Source organism: Pyrus communis, chromosome 7 (genome assembly GCF_041283825.1).
Source record: "Pyrus communis isolate YQ-2024b chromosome 7, ASM4128382v1, whole genome shotgun sequence".
In the NCBI taxonomy this organism is placed as follows: domain Eukaryota; kingdom Viridiplantae; phylum Streptophyta; class Magnoliopsida; order Rosales; family Rosaceae; genus Pyrus; species Pyrus communis.
The window spans coordinates 18741023-18760412 of record NC_142571.1 but is presented as its reverse complement, the minus strand read 5'-3'; the positions used below and the strand labels follow the sequence as shown (position 1 = coordinate 18760412).

General features: G+C 36.2%; 2 protein-coding genes and 1 pseudogene across 4 annotated transcripts; 1 reads left to right on the top strand and 2 right to left on the bottom strand.

Moving 5' to 3' along the window:
- The first annotated feature begins 3206 nt into the window (after positions 1-3206).
- On the top strand, positions 3207-7066 carry LOC137733707 (transcription factor EGL1). Its single transcript, XM_068472865.2, has 8 exons — positions 3207-3625; positions 4055-4315; positions 4485-4581; positions 4733-4747; positions 4863-4919; positions 5023-5922; positions 6051-6479; positions 6720-7066. The coding sequence occupies exons 1-8, from the start codon at positions 3510-3512 to the stop codon at positions 6789-6791; spliced, it is 1947 nt and encodes a 648-aa protein (XP_068328966.2). The 5' UTR covers positions 3207-3509; the 3' UTR covers positions 6792-7066.
- Positions 7067-7640: 574 nt separating this feature from the next.
- Positions 7641-9187, bottom strand: LOC137733345 (gibberellin 20-oxidase-like protein; annotated as a pseudogene). Its single transcript, XR_015964264.1, has 2 exons — positions 8827-9187; positions 7641-8487 (listed from the first exon to the last, which is right to left on the bottom strand). The product of XR_015964264.1 is annotated as a gibberellin 20-oxidase-like protein (transcript).
- A 2312-nt stretch (positions 9188-11499) lies between these two features.
- Positions 11500-19224, bottom strand: LOC148695825 (uncharacterized). 2 transcript variants are annotated; one of them, XR_015964322.1, is made up of 3 exons: positions 18670-19224; positions 11631-13099; positions 11500-11576 (listed from the first exon to the last, which is right to left on the bottom strand). XR_015964322.1 is itself a non-coding variant. In XM_088697174.1 (2 exons), the coding sequence occupies exons 1-2, from the start codon at positions 18714-18716 to the stop codon at positions 11746-11748; spliced, it is 1401 nt and encodes a 466-aa protein (XP_088553300.1). In that variant the 5' UTR covers positions 18717-19224; the 3' UTR covers positions 11500-11745. The 2 variants fall into 2 exon arrangements, 1 of the variants encoding a protein (XP_088553300.1); XM_088697174.1 differs by having other exon boundaries at positions 11500-13099.
- Positions 19225-19390: the final 166 nt, after the last annotated feature.

Sequence of the window (19390 nt, the reverse complement as noted above, 5' to 3'; positions counted from 1 at the left end):
CACCCCGACCGAGATCAAGGCGTGCTGGCCGTCACGCAGAGGTGACGTAACCATGTGCACAGTGCGGAAGCAAATAAAACAATCATGGAAATGGTAATACGAATAAATAAAAACTGGTTTACATGAAATGATAATAGGTGCAAACATAAGTGTGACACAAGTTCAGAGCATAACGCCTAAAGCAGTCCAAACGAAAATGACGCAACAACAGTACACCCGAAGGTGGCCCTACGCTGGTGATCGTCTGTCAGAAATGCCGGGAAAGCCCTCTGGGAAACCACCGAACCTGCTAGACAACTAGAACCTGGAGGGGCGCAAAACAAAAGCATGAATGGGCAAAAACAAAGCTTTTCGAAAACCATTTAACAAATAAGTTCTAACCCCTCACCGTAAAACCTGTATACTTCCCAGAAAATAAACATATGTACGTATAGATATATATATATATATATATATATATATATATATCAATCATGCTCCAGGATATGCCATGCCAAATCTCACAATGTAATGCAAGTGCTCAGGTAAAAATCATATCAATATCATATAGTCTGGCAGCCGGAGTCACCTAACGTGACTTGTACGGCTGAATCTAGAGCTCAACTCTCAATCTCACTAACTGAACCTACCCACGAGTCGGAACCACCTAAAGTGGTCTGTACGACAGGCCTGGGTGTAATACATATAAATGCTCTAATGCTACGATCACGTGAAGGCTGTGCTAATAATCGCGGGTCACCTACGAGTCAGAACCACCTAATGTGGTCTGTACAACAGGACTGTGCACCTAACTTGGATCCAAGCTGAGCGTGTGGTGCAGGAGGTGAACATCACGTGAAAGACTGTGCCCTACTCTGGGCGGGAGCACTAACACCGGGGGTGCAGGTTATGAGCTCTCTAAGCATCTCAATTCGCCACTGAATGTAAACATGAATAACACTTACCTGTGCGTCCGCAGCACCCAATATGCATATGTATATATATACAACTAATAATGCAACCAATGATGCAAAAATAACGATAATCTAATGCATGGCATATGGCAAATGACAATTCAAATCAATTTCTGGGAAAATATAAGTATATAGGTATATATACGGAAAACCAAAAGCCCACTCACAGATATGTGGAAGGGTCGTAGCCCCCCTGCCTCGAGTGACCATGCTCGTCCTCGGGATAGGTATCACCTATATGTGAAACAACTACAAAAACGTTAATTTTAAAGCACATAACCAACCTTTTGAAATAACTTTTCATAGAATGCTCAAATGGGGTGTATGAATACACCAACGTGACCTACTCAACCTCAGGAACATCCTCATATTTTTAAAATAATTTTTCACCACCGCATGCGCCCTCACGCGCTGGCCAAGGCACGGCCACACGCGCCGGCCAAGGCAAGGCCACACGCGCCGGCCACGCGCAGGCATGTGCCTGGCGCGCTGACGGCGTCAACTGACGCTATAAGGGAATATTCCGTTATCCCTAACGGTTTCTGTCAACGGCGTCAGGAATATTCCGTCGCACTTGACAAAATATTCCGTCGTCTTCTCCGGTGAGCCTCAGGCGTCGGAAAATCGGGAAAATTTCAAACTTCGATATCTTCTTCGTTTTTCAACCAAATTTCACAAAATTGGTACCGAAATGAAGCTTACAACGAGAGGAACACAATCATACCACTTTCAAGTGCTAAAAACCACGAAATCTCACCTGGAAAATCACCCCAACTCCGGACAACCTCGAAACTCGTGATCCTGACGTCCAAAACCTTCAAACGAACCGCCCCGAGCCTTCTAGGGACCTCACCAAGCTTCCTACAAGCTTGAAATTTCCTAAAACGTGAGAAATCACGTGTGCATGAACAGTACCCGAAATCGGGCATCGTGGATTCGACGTGAAAACGAAGGTGTTCTTACCTGAAAAAGGTATGGTTGGACTCCTACAAGCCTCACAAGCTCGAATATGTGCTTGGATTCCACGATCTGTGAAGGTTTGATAGGTTTGTGGGTGTGTCCGTACATTTCAAAGGAAATGGGAAGGAATTGGGACTCGGGACAGTGTGCAGGAAACAGGAGGAAAGGTTGTGGTGTGTGGGAAAATGTGTGTGGCCTACAACATGCCAACCAAACTCAAAAACAACCAATAAACGTAAAGAAATCGAACTGGGGGCAATTTTGTCTTTTCACACATACGTTGTAATATTTCTGGGACGGGCTGTCACATTGTACACAAGAACTCCGCGACCAAAATGGTCAGATAAAAAACATAGTGATCAAAATAGATTTTGGGTACAAACACAGTGATTAAAATAGTTTTAAACCAAAAGAAATGGTAATTAGCTAAAGTGATCTACTTTTGACATTTTGTTGTTGAAGAATCTAAATCAAATATTCACTACATAACGATTATATATCGATAATTTTTTAACAATACAACGATGATATAATAACAACATGCTAAGAAAAAAAAAAGCATATATGTAACCAAATGTCAAAATGAATCATTCAGCCAAAAGTCCAAAAAAATGAAAATATATATATTTTTGGTAAATTTGAGTTTTGTTAGGTTCGTTAAAGTAGTGTACTTTCTCATATACCAAAATTCAATTATAGAATGTCAACTTGTATAAAGAACAAAGTATATTTTTGTAGCAGACTGGCTCCTTAAGATCAAGGAAGAGTTTCTCCCTAGGATACTTTGTAATCGATTGACGAAAGTTCATGCTTATACTTAGAACAGTTCAAATTATAAATCACTCTGTAAAGATCATCTATACAAATTGATTAAAAATAAGGTCGTTCAGTCATCATTCGTAATGCTTTTAATGTAGTCGTTCATTTGTTTTTATACAACTTGATGACTGAAGGATGTCATATTTTATTGATTTTTTTTTTAATAAAAGATCTTTAAAGTGATTTATAATATAAAAGGTTCTGATCATAAATACGAAATTTTATAAATTTATTACAAAGCATATTGAGGAGGAAAATTTAGTATAGTATTTGGATTGTATAAATAAAATATATTTTCAAAAAATAAAATAAAAATACCTCATTAAGAAGTGACGTTGGGTTTGTAATCAAGTAAATTACTCTTTTTGTTTCACAGAAATAAGAATTACTTAATTGAAAAAAAAACACAAGACGAAGATTCTTGTGCAAAATTCAAGCTTAAAAAGGCAGAACTCCAACACTGTGTACGTCTTTACCACCACCAAACAAAGTCGTACTTCACGGTTTGCTTCTAAAGTATAAGACCAAGATAAACTCCATAGCTCAACTTTGCAGCCTTCTGGTTTTCTGGTCTCCAAAGAACTGTAAAATATGTGCCTGCACTTCACTGAAATCCCTCTCAAAACTCTGATATAAATCATGGGTTTTCTGCAGAAATCACTAATAGCATTCAGCTGAAACCAAGATCCAAGAAAAAACCCAAATTTTCTTTTTTTCTTGGCTGATGAGCTTGGTGGGTTTTTTAATTGTGTAAGTTGAATTATATTTGTGAGGAAAATGGCTCAGAACCATGAGAGGGTGCCGGGGAATCTGAGAAAACAGTTTGCTGTTGCTGTGAGGAGTATTAAGTGGAGCTATGCAATTTTCTGGTCATTATCAACTGCACAACAAGGGTAATATGCTTTTTTCTTTTTCTTTTCAAGTATTTATTTTTATTTTATTTCCTAGGTGATGAACAATTTTCAATTTTGTCTTGCTTTTTTATAATTCTGTGCAAGTAAAATGAAGAAGTTCTGCAGTATAAAAATGGGTGAAATTAAGATGAATCTGACGTTGTTTATGAACTTACGCTCCGGTAAAGCGAGTTATTTGAGCTTAAATCCCTTTGAAAGTGAAAGAAAAAATTAATTTGGAAGGAAAACCGGAAAATTATAATTTGAAAAGTGAAAATGTCCTCTTTTAATTGGAAAGTAGGCTAAAATTTAACAAACTCTGCATCCCTAGATGCAGTTTTTCTTTTTTTGGTTTTCTTCGGTAGGTATCAGTTATTGTTGCTTAGGACAGTTCGTGTTTAGCTTTAAATTATGATCATTTTTTTGTAGGGTGCTGGAATGGGGTGAGGGGTACTACAATGGAGACATCAAAACCCGAAAAACAGTTGAAGGTGTGGAACTTAAAACCGATAAAATGGGTTTACAGAGGAATGTGCAACTCAGAGAGCTGTATAAGTCTCTTCTAGAAGGTGAGCCTGAGACTGAGCGGCAAGCTAAAGCGCCTTCTGGTGTATTGTGCCCGGAAGATCTCACAGATGCCGAGTGGTATTACTTGCTTTGCATGTCCTTCATATTCAATCCTGGCGAAGGGTACTATACTGATCTCTTCAACTGGTGTAAAAAATGTTCCCTTGTTTTATTGCTTAATGTTTCTGTTCGCGTGTATTTATGTGTTTTCCTTTCTTTTGCTTCTAGATTTCATGTCAGCTTATATGTTCCATATTATGATTTTGTAACTTTTTTTCCACTTTGTGTATAGTTTGCCAGGAAGAGCATTGGCAACTGGTCAAACCATTTGGTTGTGCAATGCTCAACATGCGGATAGTAAAGTTTTCTCGCGCTCTTTGCTGGCGAAGGTAGGTTTTTCTTGGTTGTGATTTGTTTAAAGTTACTGCTGATTTCAGCTCCTGTAAATTTTCTAATATTAAAGATGCAGATTGGACTGACTGCTTTTGTTTTCTCTGTTAACTTGTTCTTCTACGGATGGATATCAACGGTTGCTCACAGAGTGCATCTGTTCAGGTATAGTGATTCCTTCGTGGTATTCATCTTCTGGTTCATTCCACATTATGTTTTATTTGTTAGTTTACTTCACAACGCCATCAATGTCATATTTTTCAACGCTTTTGCTTTTCAGACTGTAGTCTGCTTTCCCTACCTGGGGGGTGTTGTTGAGCTAGGTGTGACTGATCTGGTAATTTCTCTTCTTGAGTTAAATTACTTTTGGTTTCCAGTTATTTTAACAGTTTTAATTTGTCTTCGTTTAAATAATTCTTCTCCTTCTGTGATATCTAAAGGTATCGGAGGACCTTAATCTCATTCAACACATCAAGGCTTCCTTACTAGATTTTTCAAAGCCTGATTGCTGTGAGAAATCTTCCTCTGCCCCTCACAAAGCGGACGATGATTCAGAGCAAATAGTTGCCAAGGTTGACCATGACGTAGTTGATACATTGCCTTTAGAGAACCTATATTCCCCTTCGGAAGAAATCAAATTTGATCAGAGGGGAATGAACGGTTTACACGGAATCCATGAAGAGGTCAACATGGACTCTTCTGATGAATGTTCTAATGGTTGTGATCACAATCATCAGACAGAAGACTCCATGATGCTTGAAGGTACCAATGCTGTGGCTTCTCAGGTTCAGAGTTGGCATTTCATGGATGAGGACTTCAGCAGCGGCGTTCAAGATTCCATGAATTCTAGTGACTCCATATCTGAAGCTTTTGTTAATCAAGGAAAGGCTCACTCTTTTGCTGAACGCGAGAATGTGAACCTTATCCATTTAAAGGAACTTCAAAACTTCAATGACACAAAACTAAGTTCTTTGTATCTTGGATCTGTTGATGAACATGTACACTACAAAAGAACTCTTTCTACTCTTCTAGGAAGCTCAATGAGGCTGATTGAAAATCCATGTTTTTGCGACGGAGAGAGCAAATCCAGTTTTGTGAAATGGAAGAAAGAAGTTGTTCGTAGTTGTAGGCCAACAGTACATCAGAAGACATTAAAGAAGATTTTGTTCACAGTTCCTTTAACGTATGGTGTTCGCTCTCGTATGGCAACCGGTAAAGAAAATACGGGAAAAGATTTGCTCCCAAATTTGCAAGGTGACGATATTAACAGGGAACATGATAAAATGAGAGAGAATGAAAAATTGTTGGTCCTCAGGTCGATGGTTCCTTCTATCAGTGAGGTAACTTTAGATGCCTGTGTTGAAAACCATCTTTACATTTATTTTGACTAAAAATTTCATGTTATGTCATGTACTATTTTGTAATAACATACTTTCCGTAATTTGAATTTACTGAATTTTCTTTTTAGGTTGATATCCTTGATGATACGATCAAGTACTTGAAAGAGCTTGAGGCACGAGCAGAAGAGATGGAATCCTGCATGGACACCGTGGAAGCTATTTCTAGAGGGAAATTCCTGAACAGGGTAGAGAAGACATCAGATAACTATGATAAAACAAAGATGAACAATGTGAAAAAGTCTTTAGTAAAGAAGAGAAAGGCCTGTGACATTGACAAAACTGACCCCTATCCCAATATGCTTGTTTCCGGAGAAAGCTTGCCACTAGATGTGAAAGTGTGTGTAAACGAGCAAGAGGTTCTGATAGAGATGAGATGCCTTTACCGGGAATATATCTTGCTTGATATAATGGATGCCATTAACAATCTGTACTTAGATGCACACTCGGTCCAATCATCCATCCTTGACGGTGTTCTCATGTTGAGCCTTAAATCAAAGGTTTGTACTTCTGAGCCTTCTGGTGTAATACAATACGATTGATGGAACTTGTAGTTGCATTCTAACTGGCTCTACAACATATCCGGTGACCTAAAATGCCCGTCCTGAATCATCCACATTATTAGTCAATCCAATGTCAATAAGTCCTCCATTCGATTTGAATTCTTTTGTTGGTTTGCTTTCATATTCAAACTTTCTGATGCTGCTACATTAACTGTTCTCTTTCTGAGTTGGTTTCAGTTTCGAGGAGCGGCGATTTCACCAGTGGGGATGATTAAGCAGGCGCTTTGGAAAATTGCTGGTAAGTGCTGAGAAGCCGGACAAAGCTAATGATGTAGTTGTAGGATTTCTATGCAGGAAGAGTAATGTAGCTGCTTGATGAAAAATCTGTAGCAGTAACTGGGGCAGTTTGATCTGGTTCGTAACATGCATTCCCCAGTTTTACCGTTTAACCTTATCATTGGATAATAAGCTTCAGTAGTAGTAACTTTGTTCATGTGAATGTGATGGACAAATGGAACATCCAAATTCCAATGTAACTTGTCTAGTATCATATGTGATTTTAATAAGGTAGTAAGTTTTTCTCTTTTGCTTCTGTTACTGCCACTGTAAATGTTGCAGACAAATCAACATCAAGTTTTTCTCTTCATTTCCGAAGAACCATGGAATTTTCGTGAATAATGTGTAGCATCATTCCAATTTGCATGTATTTATTGACATAAAAAAAAATTAGATGAAAGGAAGGCCATGTCCCATGAATTTCTAACACCTTCTGGGCACAACATATATAACAATTTTGGGATCTCTTTCAGTTTCCAGACATAGAATTCAAGATAAAGTGTTCGCCAATCAACAGTAGTTGCATCATTGAATTTGTAAGTTGGAGTTGGATTACTTTATTTGGAATGCATTGGCAAAGCAATGCCAAGTTGCCAATTGCCCACCATCTTCACGTTTTCAAAATTAAATAATTCTTTCAGCTAATTCTTCAAAGAAACAAAAAGTGATAGGCAGAAGAGACTACCACCTATGTCATTTATCACTTGAGGCGAAAAACAGAAAGAAATCGAGGAATGCAAATCGAGTGAAACATGACCAAACAAGTAGAATAGATAAGATGTCTATGACATGAAAATACATTTTTCCATAAATTTTCCAAGATGAAATGAATAATTGTTTGGAATTATAGAAAAATAAACATGCTTAGAATAAGGACAATAATGATAAAATACAAGGACTAGTGTGAAAATAATGCTAATAAGCACAAGCACACTGGTACATACAAATTTAATCACAACCATTACAATTTTAAAGCCAGATTATCATATAATACAATTCCTAATTTTAATAAATTCATTACAAGAGACTTTCAATTCGTTTTTAACTGTCACTTTTGGTAATTTGGTGATTAATCCCAGCAAAATCCCTTACAGTAAACCCAACTTTTTCAAACTTCCCTCTCTCATTGCTCTCTCTGAACTTCAAATAATCCAAGCAAACAAATGGCTTGTAGATCCTCTCATTACCTTCTCCCACCACATCTTCTGGTGCAAAAATCACCTTCTCATCCTCGAAACACCAAAAAAAGGCCATCGAAAAGCTATTTTTCGGCTGCTTTAAATTGACTCTATGTTCTGATGACCTCAAATTCTCATTTCTTCAAGCTTGAAACATGTCTCCTACGTTCACCACCAAGGTCCCCTCACATGGAGTTATGTCCATCCACTTTCCCTCCCTTGGTCTCACTTGAAGCCCTCCGATTTCGTCTTGGTACACAATCGTCACACAGCTCATGTCAGTGTGCATTCCAAGTCCAACTTCTTGATGTTGATCTTCCAAACTTTCTGGAGGGGTTGAGCAGTTGTTCACTCTCAAGTAACCATGGCACTTTTTGAATTCGGATTCGTAATGTTTCTTCTCCAATCCTTCCCCCAAGCTCATCAAAGCAATCTTTACGATTTTCTTTGATAGTTCTGCCATCTTGCTCCCATATTCCTGTAATATTTCACTAGTACAAAGAAATAAATAATCAAAAAAAAAAAAAAAAAAAAAATATAACCTCAAGCAAAATTTCTTTCGATACAAGCAACATTGCATCAAAGGGAAAATCAAACATAGGACCTCGGATGCAGGAGTGAGCGCTTTTTAACTTTGAATTACAACTCCCTTTCCGACCTCAAGATAATTAGGATGAAGAGAAATTACATAAAGAAAAGGTAAACAGAAACATCTTTATAGAATATATATATATATATGTATGTATATATATATATATGTGTGTGTATATATATATATATAGTTTTATATATATACACAAACACAGAGTACATAGATACAGTTATAATACCTGAATTCAGAGTTGTGTTGGTATAGAGAACGTGCGCAGAAGTTTGAGCAGAATCAAAGAACTTGGGACCAGAAACTCTGAGGCCTTCAAAGAAGGGAGAGGCTATGAAGTGAGGGGTATAAGTTTTGGCAGAAGACAAAGGGCCAAGTTTGAGTTTGGTATCAAAAGAGAGGCTGAAAAGGTCATTTGACAGAGAATATAGTTTTCTGAAAAGATCTTTAGAGATCCCGTGATTGGTGATGTGGAAGAAGCCCCATGTTTTGAAGGCTTCAGCTAGAGAGGATAGAGAAGTTGAGTCCAATATTGCCCGAGAAATGTCTAGCGTGGGGAGTTTCACAGACGTTTGAGATATTTCTCACATTCCACCTAGAGTGTCTAGAGCCTAGAATGTAGGTAAAAGGTTTACTTTGTCCATATGGGTTTAAGGTACTAAATAGATGGTTGGTTAAAGTCTAGTTCAAAGGGGTAGCACATAGATTAGCTTGATACGCGTTATTGTGTGCGGGTTTTATTTAGTAATTTTACAGTTTTGATATATTTAGGATGCTCTTTTAGATAAGGATAATATTAGAGAGATCAAAATTTTTAAAAAATTTGCAAACCAAATGATGTGTTAGTTGATGATTTGATTATTACTTAAACGTTGATTAATTACTTATTTCATATTGGTGACACATCATTTGGTTTGCAAATTTAGTTCAAAATTTTGATCTCCCTAACATTACCCTTTAGATAATAAATATTGTTGTGCATAAGGGAGATCAAATTTTATATTCCTGAATAATTTTATAGTCTTAATATTATTCAAGACGCTCTTTTAGATAATGAGTGGTGTCAAAGTCAGACTTTATGCTTTCTCTAATTTAAGCACCGAAAGTAATAAAGCTTCCCCGTACGGGCGAGGTTTCTCATATCTTGGTAACGCAGATAAAATGGGGTACAATGATGGGGCATTGATTGTATATTGACATTGGAAAATGGAAATTTAGTTGTTTCTTCACATAATTTTTTCCAAATATATTGACATTCGAAAGTGGAAATTTAGTTGTTTCTTCATATAATTTTTTTTTTCTTGGAAACTGTTTCTTCATATAATTAAAATCATTTTGACTAAAATAATATATCAGAACTTTAGTAAATTAGTTGTATGTAAGTCCAAAAATCAACCGTATACATCATGTTTGAGTATATAGACTTGAAATTTAAGTCTAAATTTTTTTTTTTATTTGAAGCAATCTTAAAGTCAGTCGGTTCAAGGAAGCTAATTAAATAATTTAATTTGCAGTCACAAATTAAGAGCCAAGAGTACAGGCTGTAGGTAGGTATCCAGGTCATATGTATGGACTTTCTTAAATTTTGTTAGCATGTTATGCATGGCTTCTGGGTTCTCTATATAATATAAAACCCTAATTATATATAGTTATTCCTGGAAAACGTTTTTGACCAGCAAAGCATATGTGGTAGTAGAAGATAGAACATCACGTGAAACCTATACATTGGTTTAGAAGAATTAATGGACATCATGTGTAACATTATGCATATAAAGTATCATTGCATGTCTGCCACTCTAGTTTTCCGCAGAGAAAAAAAACATCCAAAAAGGCATGTCACTTAAGGCTGGTTTGGTATTGTTGTGCTTTGAAAAAAAACTGCTTCTGCTGTGCTGTGAAAATAAGCAGCTGTGAAATAAAGCAGCAGAGTGTTTGGTAAATTTTTTTATAAAAGTGCTTTTGAAAAAAAAAAAAAAGCAGTATTATAGTGTTTGGTAAACTTTTATGTAAAATAGATGTGAAAAAAAGTCGGTTTTTCAAAGCTAAGTTTTTCAGCTTCTTGTTTTTGGTTTTTTTTTCATCCAAAACTGTGAAAAAAAGCTGAAGTTGAATGTTTACCAAACACAAAAACAGATCCCAGCTTTTTTTGATACCAGCTTTTTTCAGAATCACCTCAGTACCAAATCAGACCTTAGTTTATCTTTTTAGCCTTCTTGTTACGGGAAAAAACTTTATTTAGATAATGAAATTAGAAAACAACTGAAAGAAAGATATATATATATATATATATATATATATATATATATATATATATATATATTGGTTCTGATACCAAATGGGGCGGAACTAACAACAGGCGGCAAAGCCAGCCATAGAATATAAAGTGCGGAAGTAAATCATAAAATAGCAGCAGGAGGCATAGCCGTCCATATAATTTAAAGTGCAGAAATAAAACATATTAAGACAGAGTAGCATATCAAAATAATGAATTAAACGTAATGATGCAAGTATATTTGGAAAATAAGTTTTATTGAAAACTTACTGCAATGCAGATAACAAACAGGTATTGCCTAATGGCAGATGAAACAAGTAAACAAATAGATGGAGCTCGCAGGCATCCTGAATAATATATTTGTATTACAAGTGTTTGAATAATCTCAGAGAGATAATATTGAACTGAGCTTTTGAAGTTAAAAACTTATATGCTTCTTCTGAAGATGAGTTCCTCTTTTATAGAGGGAGGAGAATGGTTGAAGAATGCCAATTTGATCCGGGAATCTCGCTGGTCGAGAAGAGAAGGCTGGCAAAGCTGTCTGACTGATGGATCTCTACTGTGGAGTCACGATGATACTTTTACAAAAGGTGAATGAATAGTGAAGATGCTTTGATTCTTTTACAAAAGTTAAAAGAATAGTGACCTTTTTGTTTTTCACTATTGTGAATAGTGACATTTTTGTTTTCACTATTGTGAATAGTGACCTTTTTGTTATTGTGAATAGTGACATTTTTGTTTTCACTATTGTGAATAGTGACCTTTTTGTTTTTCACTATTTGAAGAATAATGCTTCGGTTTTTACGGAAGATATGAAAGCAGCTACTGCTGATGATGTTGCTGGGCTGACATAATCACATGGGCAAATATTGCTTTTCAGATATCAAATGGGTCCTGGGCATCTTGAAAATCTGCTTGATCAGCCCATTTGGCGGGAAGCTGAGACGAGGCATCAGAATTATCTGAATCTGAGTCTGAACCTTTTTTCTTTTGCAGCAATGCTGCTTCCGCCATTAGCAGATGAGCCATATCCAGCAGTTGGGTAGTTTTTTCTTTCTTTGAACTGGAGGACTTGGCTGACTTGGAAATTCCTTTGAGGGAGGAAGATGGACTAATGTCTGATAAGGACTGAACTGGTTCCTGAGCTTTTGGTAATTCAGGAAATTGCTGATGAACTGGCAAAGCTTGTGAGGACGAAGATGAAACTTTGATTGGCAGTGCCTGAAAAGATGCCTGGGGAAATTCCACTTTTACAAGATCAATAATTTTTTGGTGGTTGAATTTATCCCACCATTTTACCCATCTGGTTCTGTAAATACCACTGGTGTCCATTTCAAAGTTCCATTTGAGAATCCATGGAATCTTGTACTTGGCCATGAGCAGTGAAAAAATAGTAACTCTGTTGTCGAAACGACTTCTGTCAAAACTGGGCTGGAAGTTGTTTGTGAGAACATGACGAAGGTCATCTGGAATGATGGAAGAGCTTGGGCCATGGGAAGCCCACCAATCTGGAAACCATGCAGGAAACCGCAATCTGAAATTCTTATCAAAAGTTATGAACCATGAATGACTAAAGTCTTCTGTCTGGTGGAGAAAAATGTTGGTCCATGCTTGGATATAATCATAGTAATTGTAATGATTGTTTGGGATGAGAACATGCTGAGTATGAAGGGGTTTTGTGTGAAAAAGGGGAATTCCCCATTCGAGTTCGGTAAGGAATTTTCCAATATGGAGTGAATGATACAATATTTTGTTTTGGTGAGTGGTACTGTAAATTGGCTTAATAGCAATGCTTTCTGTTTCTGAAAGGATAGCCTGGTAATATTTTAGGCTTTTATAGGATTCAGTTGGTAAGAAATGAAAATTTGGTGGAAGGAGTAATTTGGCAATGCGCTCCGGGGGTTGGTTTTTGTTAATATGAAGAGGAATGTTAAAAAGCTTTTCAGAATGAGGGTTCTGGACATATGGTGATGTTTTAGCATAGCTAGGTGTTTTTGGTTGTGAGGGAGCTGGAGAACGAACTGATGAGTAAGGATCATAAGGGGTGGCTAAGGCCGTTTGGTAATTTGGTCGGATATTTCCTACTGTTGATCCTAAGGGAGTAAATCTGTTTGTAATGGCGAGGGCCGATGAAGAGTCGGGAATAGACTCTTGTTTTACTGGTGCTGGGGTTTGGGTAAGGGTGGCTGGGAGCCTTCGTTGCTGAGTAGGATTAGTACCCATTCTTCCCCTGCAAAAATTCTCTGGTTAGAAAATCTGGGATGCAATTCTGGCTGCCTTTAATGTATTCAATATCAAAATCAAAAATACTTAATATGGCTTGCCAGCGTGCAAAAATTTGTTTTGATGCAATATTTTGAACATCTTTTTGTAAAACATGTTTTGCAGATTTGCAATCAACACGAACTAAAAATTTTTGATTTAATAAATCATCTTGGAATTTGCTAATACATAATACAATAGATAAAATCTCTTTTTTAATAGTACTATAATTAGCTTGAGCAGAATTCCAAACTCCTGAATGGAAACGAACAATTTGTTCAGGAGCTTCGGAAGAAATTTTTTGTTTAAGGATACCTCCATAACCGATTTCAGATGCGTCGGTTTCGACTATTTTGAGAGAGCCGGGAGTTGGAATGCCAAGGCAAGGCAAAGTCTTGACATGATTTTTGATCTGTTTGACAATGGAAGTATGATTTTGTGACCATGATGGAGGATTTTCCTTGAGACGATCAAACAAGGGCTTACATTGTTGACGCAGATGAGGATAAAATTCTGAAACATAATTGAGAGATCCAAGGAATCTTTGAAGCTGGGTTTTATCAAGAATTTGATCTGGAAATTTATCAGCAAACTGGATGACTCGATCTATTGGTTGAATGGTAGACCTGTAAATATGGTAACCTAAAAATCTAACTCTGGTTTGAAATAACTTAATCTTAGATGCCGAAACAACTAACCCATTGGACCTAATGATCCTAACAAATGCATGCAAATGCTTCCAATGCTCTTCTATTGATTTTGAGAAAATTAATACATCATCAATATAAACAATCGAAAAATGGCTGTATTGATTAAAAATTTCATTCATGATATTTTGAAATTCACTTGGTGCATTTTTCAAGCCGAAAGGCATTACATTCCACTCATAATGTCCGAAAGGAGTTACAAAAGCAGTTTTGTATTTATCAGATTCATGAATTTGAATTTGCCAAAAGCCTGATTTCATATCAAATTTAGAAAAAACAGTTGCCTGAGAAAGTCTCTTTATCAAGTCTCTTTTGTTAGGAATTGGATATCGGATCCATTCTAAAACATCATTCAATGGTTTGTAGTTGATAACCAGTCGTGGAGCACCGCGTTCTAATTCTGCGTTTTTCTGGACATAAAAAGCAGGGCATGACCATGGAGATTTGCTTTTACGGATAATTCCTTTTTCTAAAAGTTGATTAATTTCAGTTTTACAAAACTCTAAAACTTCTTGATTCATTTGAATTGGTCGTGCTTTTGTGGGGATTTTTGACTCAATAAAATCTTTAATATAAGGTAGTTTAACAATATGTTGTTTTCTGTGCCAAAAAGCATTTGGAAGATCGGAACAAATTTCTTTAGTAAGCTTATCAGAAAACTGGCAAATAGAATCTAATAAAGATTTGTTTGTTAATTGTTCTTCAATTCTTTTGTGAAGAATTTCTTCCTGTAAAAAAGCAATTTGTTGGGATTTTGCAGTAATCTGGTTGAGAGTTTTTGAAACATTATCTTTTTGAAGTTGTTTTAACTTTTTAAGATCTGTTTCCATGCAAAATTCAAAAGTAATTTTTTGGCCAAAAACCTTGGTAGAAATACAGTTGTGATGAACTTTGAAAGGATAAATTAATGCAATGAAAGGGAGTCCCAAAATAACTGGATCAGAAATATTTTTGATTAAAACAAATGGAGTTTTAAAACAAATATTTTGTTGACAAACATGGGCTTTGGGAATTTCATATTTTAATTTCATCGGGGATTGATTTGCAGCGCTAAGTGTTTCCGTAGACTTGTGAAAATATTTAGTAGGTATTAATCCTTCTTGAATGCAATTTAAATCTGCACCTGAATCAATTAAAGCGATGGTTTCTAAATGAAAATCTCCGATTACTATCGTAACTTTAGAATACCATTTTCGAATTCTTATTTTGTCTAAAAGACTTAAAACAAGTTCTTTTGAAGAAGAAGATTTAGTCGAGTGAGCGTCGGAATCGGAATTTGAGGAAGAACCATTTTGTTCTTGGACGAGTTCTTGCGTACGTACTCTACTGAGTTGTGAACGAATGTCGGTATTTTCGGATTTTAAAAACTTAATTTCCGATTTGATTTGATTAACTTCTTTTTGCAAATCTTTGAGGGTGATCTCCTTTTTGGATTTATTAAAACGTTCCAAAGTGGTACTGAGAGAAATCTTTTGAGAAGAAATTTGACTAGTGCCAGGTTCATGAGAAGAAATCAAATTTTTGAGTTTTTTCAAATAAAAAGATTTTAAATCAGGATCATCGACTTTACTAATTAATTCTATTAAAAACTCTTCTTGTTCTTCTTGCTTATTAAGCACTGAAATTTTGTTACAACAAGTGTCCGTGCACCCAAACTTAATGTTTGGCGAGGAGACGTCGCTAGAACTGCTAGAATCGGAGACGGAAAAATCGGGATTTTTGTCAGATTGACTAGAGTCGGTATTTCTAATTTCTAAAGCCTGGATAAGTTGAACCTTCTCTTCTTCAGAGATTTTTAGTTGGTTAATAACCTTTTTAACCTTGCATTCATTTGCATAATGACCAAATTTACCACACTTATAACACTTTCCCTTTTTATTTTGAAAATCCTTTTTAGACTTTCTAAAAGGTTTTTTGTTTGAAGATGGTTTTTCATAAAATTTATTTGTCTGAAAAGGTTTGTTGGAAGATCTTTTGTTTTTATAAAATCTGGATTGATGTTTAGAAAACTTGCTGGTTTGTTGGGCTTTTTTCTTTTTACTCGAAGGAGCGATTGGAGGTAAACCGTATTGTTCACAAAATGTTCCAAGTTCGTATTTAGCAATAGATTTATCTTTATGAACTTGTTTTGAAATCTTCATGTCGATACACATTTTCAATCCTTCCTTTTGAATAACATTAACTATGTTACCATAAGTAAGGGTATGATAAGGTATGACACCTTCTTCATTTACTAAAACATTTCGAATTTTGTGAGCAAAAAGATTGGGTAAACCATTGATAAATTTTTCTTTCCAAAAAGGTTGATTACTATCTTCCCGAAGCATAACTCTGGATATGAAAACATCTTTATACCATCTGAAATCACTTAAGGTTGGACACCTTAAATTACTCAGTTGGTCGTGAATACGCGTAGTAACGTTGCTGGGTGTTCCTATAAAGTGTTCTATAATCGTATAAAGTAAAGTATTTACTCCGTCGGGTATTCCCTGTCCTATCGTTTCGTCAAAAATGGGAAATCCTTCCTCATCTTTTTTGACCGCAAAGCGTATTTCATCTCTGGACTGAGAAGTTAAGTGCTTCTCCCACCAAGAATGAAGCATTCCAGTGAAACCAGTGACGAGAAGATCAACGATTTGTGTTTGTGTAAAATTGTGATTTGAAATGTAGCTATTAGCAACCATGGACATGTGTTGAAGTTTGTTCAAAAGTTCTTGTTCGGATAAGCCATCTATGTTCCACTCATAAAGTTTGTCGGCTGAAACCGAAAATTGATTTTGAATATTTCGTTCTTCAAATTGAAGGTCAGGAGGAGTTGGCCTGGGATACCAGTTTTTTGTGAGAGAAGTAGGGTTGACCGGATGAGTACGAATACGTTTTAAATCAAAAGTTGGTTGAAGATCAATGTTTTGAAAAATATTTTCAATATTTTGGATAGCAGAACTAGTTTCCGTGTCCTGAGAAGAATCAGAAGTATTTTCTTCTTCGACAGAAACATCATTGTTTTGCAAAACATTAACAACTTTCTCTTTTTTGAGCTCAGTGAGCATATGATCAATTTTTTGTAAAGTAGTCATGGATTTTAAAGCAGTGGAACTTGAAGCAGTATCAGTAAAATTTACTAAAGGTTTTTCTTTTGGAGAAGAAATTGGTTGAGACAATTTGTCGATTTTGGTTTCGATTTTGTCTAACTGTTTTCCAATAGTATGAAGACTTTGGTTTGTAAAATTGTTCTGTTCAATGACAGGTTTAAAACCAGAATCTTCTTTTGGAATTTTGAAAGGGGTTGCGGGGATGTTGGTATTACCAGTGGAAATCAAAATAGTTTCTTTGGGAGGATGACTGGAGGAAATCAAAGTTTTGTCTTCCTTAACCCAATTTTCTTTGGTAACAACCGTAACTTTATTTTTTGTTTCAAAATGTTTTTCAATAAAATCAAAGAAAGATATTTCAAATTGGTATTGTTCTACAAAAGCTTTCCATTCGGCATATATGGCTAGCTTTTCTTCATCACAATACTTTTTTCTAAAAATATTTCTTCTGGGGATGTTTTCCTCAGAAGCGATGTCAGCTTTAAGCTTCCTCCATCGGATTTTATGTGGTTTATTCAAAACAAGTAATTGGTGATTCACCGATGTTGTTTCAAAATCAGAAGGAGTTGGAGAAGTGGGTTCTTCTTGGTTTGGAGGATGATAAACAGGATGTGCAACTTGTGAAGAAGTGTCGACAGACTTTAATTTGAGTAAATCATTGACTAGATCTTGTTGTGCAGCTTCCTGCTCTTTTAACTTTTTGTTTACTAAAGATTTGATCAAATCTTGATCTCGACCCAGTCTATCGGTTGACGTGGATCCAGAAAAAGACTGTCTGCTAGGAGTAAAAGATTTGTGTGACAAAACTGATTCACAAGATTTTCTTGCTGGACGATCAAAATTGATTTTAACTGTGCCATCAAAATATTGTTCAATGTTGTCAAGATTAACGAGGCTGTTTTGGACGGAAACCGGCTTACTTTCATTAATTAAACACCAATCTGAGGGGAGACTGATGTCTGACCACCTAATGGTTCTTGGTACTCTAATGTTTGCGCTTTCTTGGGTTGTTTGGATTAAAAGAGTGTGGTCGCGAGGACTTTTGTTCAAAGCTTGAAAATTCATGTTTGTGCCAGTGACTTTGTAATAAACTCTAAAAATAAGTGCCAAAGGTTGTGTTCCTTCCAGGACTTGGTACCCGGAGGTTTTGATATTAAGAGTAAGAGCTTTTAAAACATGTGGGTCTGAAAGACTTATTGTGAGATCTGGAAAACAATCAAAATGGATAGGTCCGTTATAAAGACTTGATTCAATCATTCCAAGAATACTATCGTTAAAATCAGTAAATCGGGCGTCACGAAGACATAAAAGAATAGACGTATTAAGACCTTTTCGTGTTAAAGGTTTAACAGCGATTTGAACTAAACCAATGTGAAGATAGTTATGACCGTTTTTGCGATGCGCTTTGATTTGTTCTGGAGAAAATAATTGACAAGTCTCATGTTCTTTGCTAAGAGCATAAGCCTTCTCAACTGTTTTGACGTGATGTTCGGATTTAAAAGAGGTCAAAGACCATTTTTTCTTGTAAATATTTTGGGTTGAAACTTTTGGAATGTTCCAGTCGGAAAAATCAATACTTTCGTCTGTTTGAAAATCCAATTTTTGTTCTTCATTGACAATGTCAGGTATAGTTCCTAAGGTGGATCTAGAGCTAGTGCTGGCCATTGAACTAGATCTAAATAATCTACTCATGAAATGCACAAAACAAGTATACTATATGCAAAACTTAAAAGATTCACCTTCCTCGTATGTCTAGACTCTTCCCCCGCTCATGCGCTCCGCTCATGCCTCTCCTGGGACTTATTGTTTGGACCACGTCTTACTGTTTGGCTGGAAGAAAGAAGAACTGAGGACCGACGATTAAGAAATGCAGATAAGATACAAGTATGTGAATAGCAATGAACAGATTAGATAGATGCTAATGCAATTACCAACCACTTGGCTCTGATACCAAATGGGGCGGAACTAACAACAGGCGGCAAAGCCAGCCATAGAATATAAAGTGCGGAAGTAAATCATAAAATAGCAGCAGGAGGCATAGCCGTCCATATAATTTAAAGTGCAGAAATAAAACATATTAAGACAGAGTAGCATATCAAAATAATGAATTAAACGTAATGATGCAAGTATATTTGGAAAATAAGTTTTATTGAAAACTTACTGCAATGCAGATAACAAACAGGTATTGCCTAATGGCAGATGAAACAAGTAAACAAATAGATGGAGCTCGCAGGCATCCTGAATAATATATTTGTATTACAAGTGTTTGAATAATCTCAGAGAGATAATATTGAACTGAGTTTTTGAAGTTAAAAACTTATATGCTTCTTCTGAAGATGAGTTCCTCTTTTATAGAGGGAGGAGAATGGTTGAAGAATGCCAATTTGATCCGGGAATCTCGCTGGTCGAGAAGAGAAGGCTGGCAAAGCTGTCTGACTGATGGATCTCTACTGTGGAGTC

What these genes read in the sequence shown, in the direction of transcription:
- LOC137733707 (XM_068472865.2), top strand. Translation starts at nt 3,510, where the DNA reads ATGGCTCAGAACCATGAGAGGGTGCCGGGGAATCTGAGAAAACAGTTT. An exon ending in TTATCAACTGCACAACAAGG is followed by an intron (nt 3,626 to 4,054) that starts GTAATATGCTTT and finishes ATTTTTTTGTAG; the next exon opens with GGTGCTGGAATGGGGTGAGG. An exon ending in TGTTGAGCCTTAAATCAAAG is followed by an intron (nt 6,480 to 6,719) that starts GTTTGTACTTCT and finishes AGTTGGTTTCAG; the next exon opens with TTTCGAGGAGCGGCGATTTC.
- LOC148695825 (XM_088697174.1), bottom strand. Translation starts at nt 18,716, where the DNA reads ATGAGCGGAGCGCATGAGCGGGGGAAGAGTCTAGACATACGAGGAAG. An exon ending in AGTCTAGACATACGAGGAAG is followed by an intron (nt 13,100 to 18,669) that starts GTGAATCTTTTA and finishes GAATTTTTGCAG; the next exon opens with GGGAAGAATGGGTACTAATC.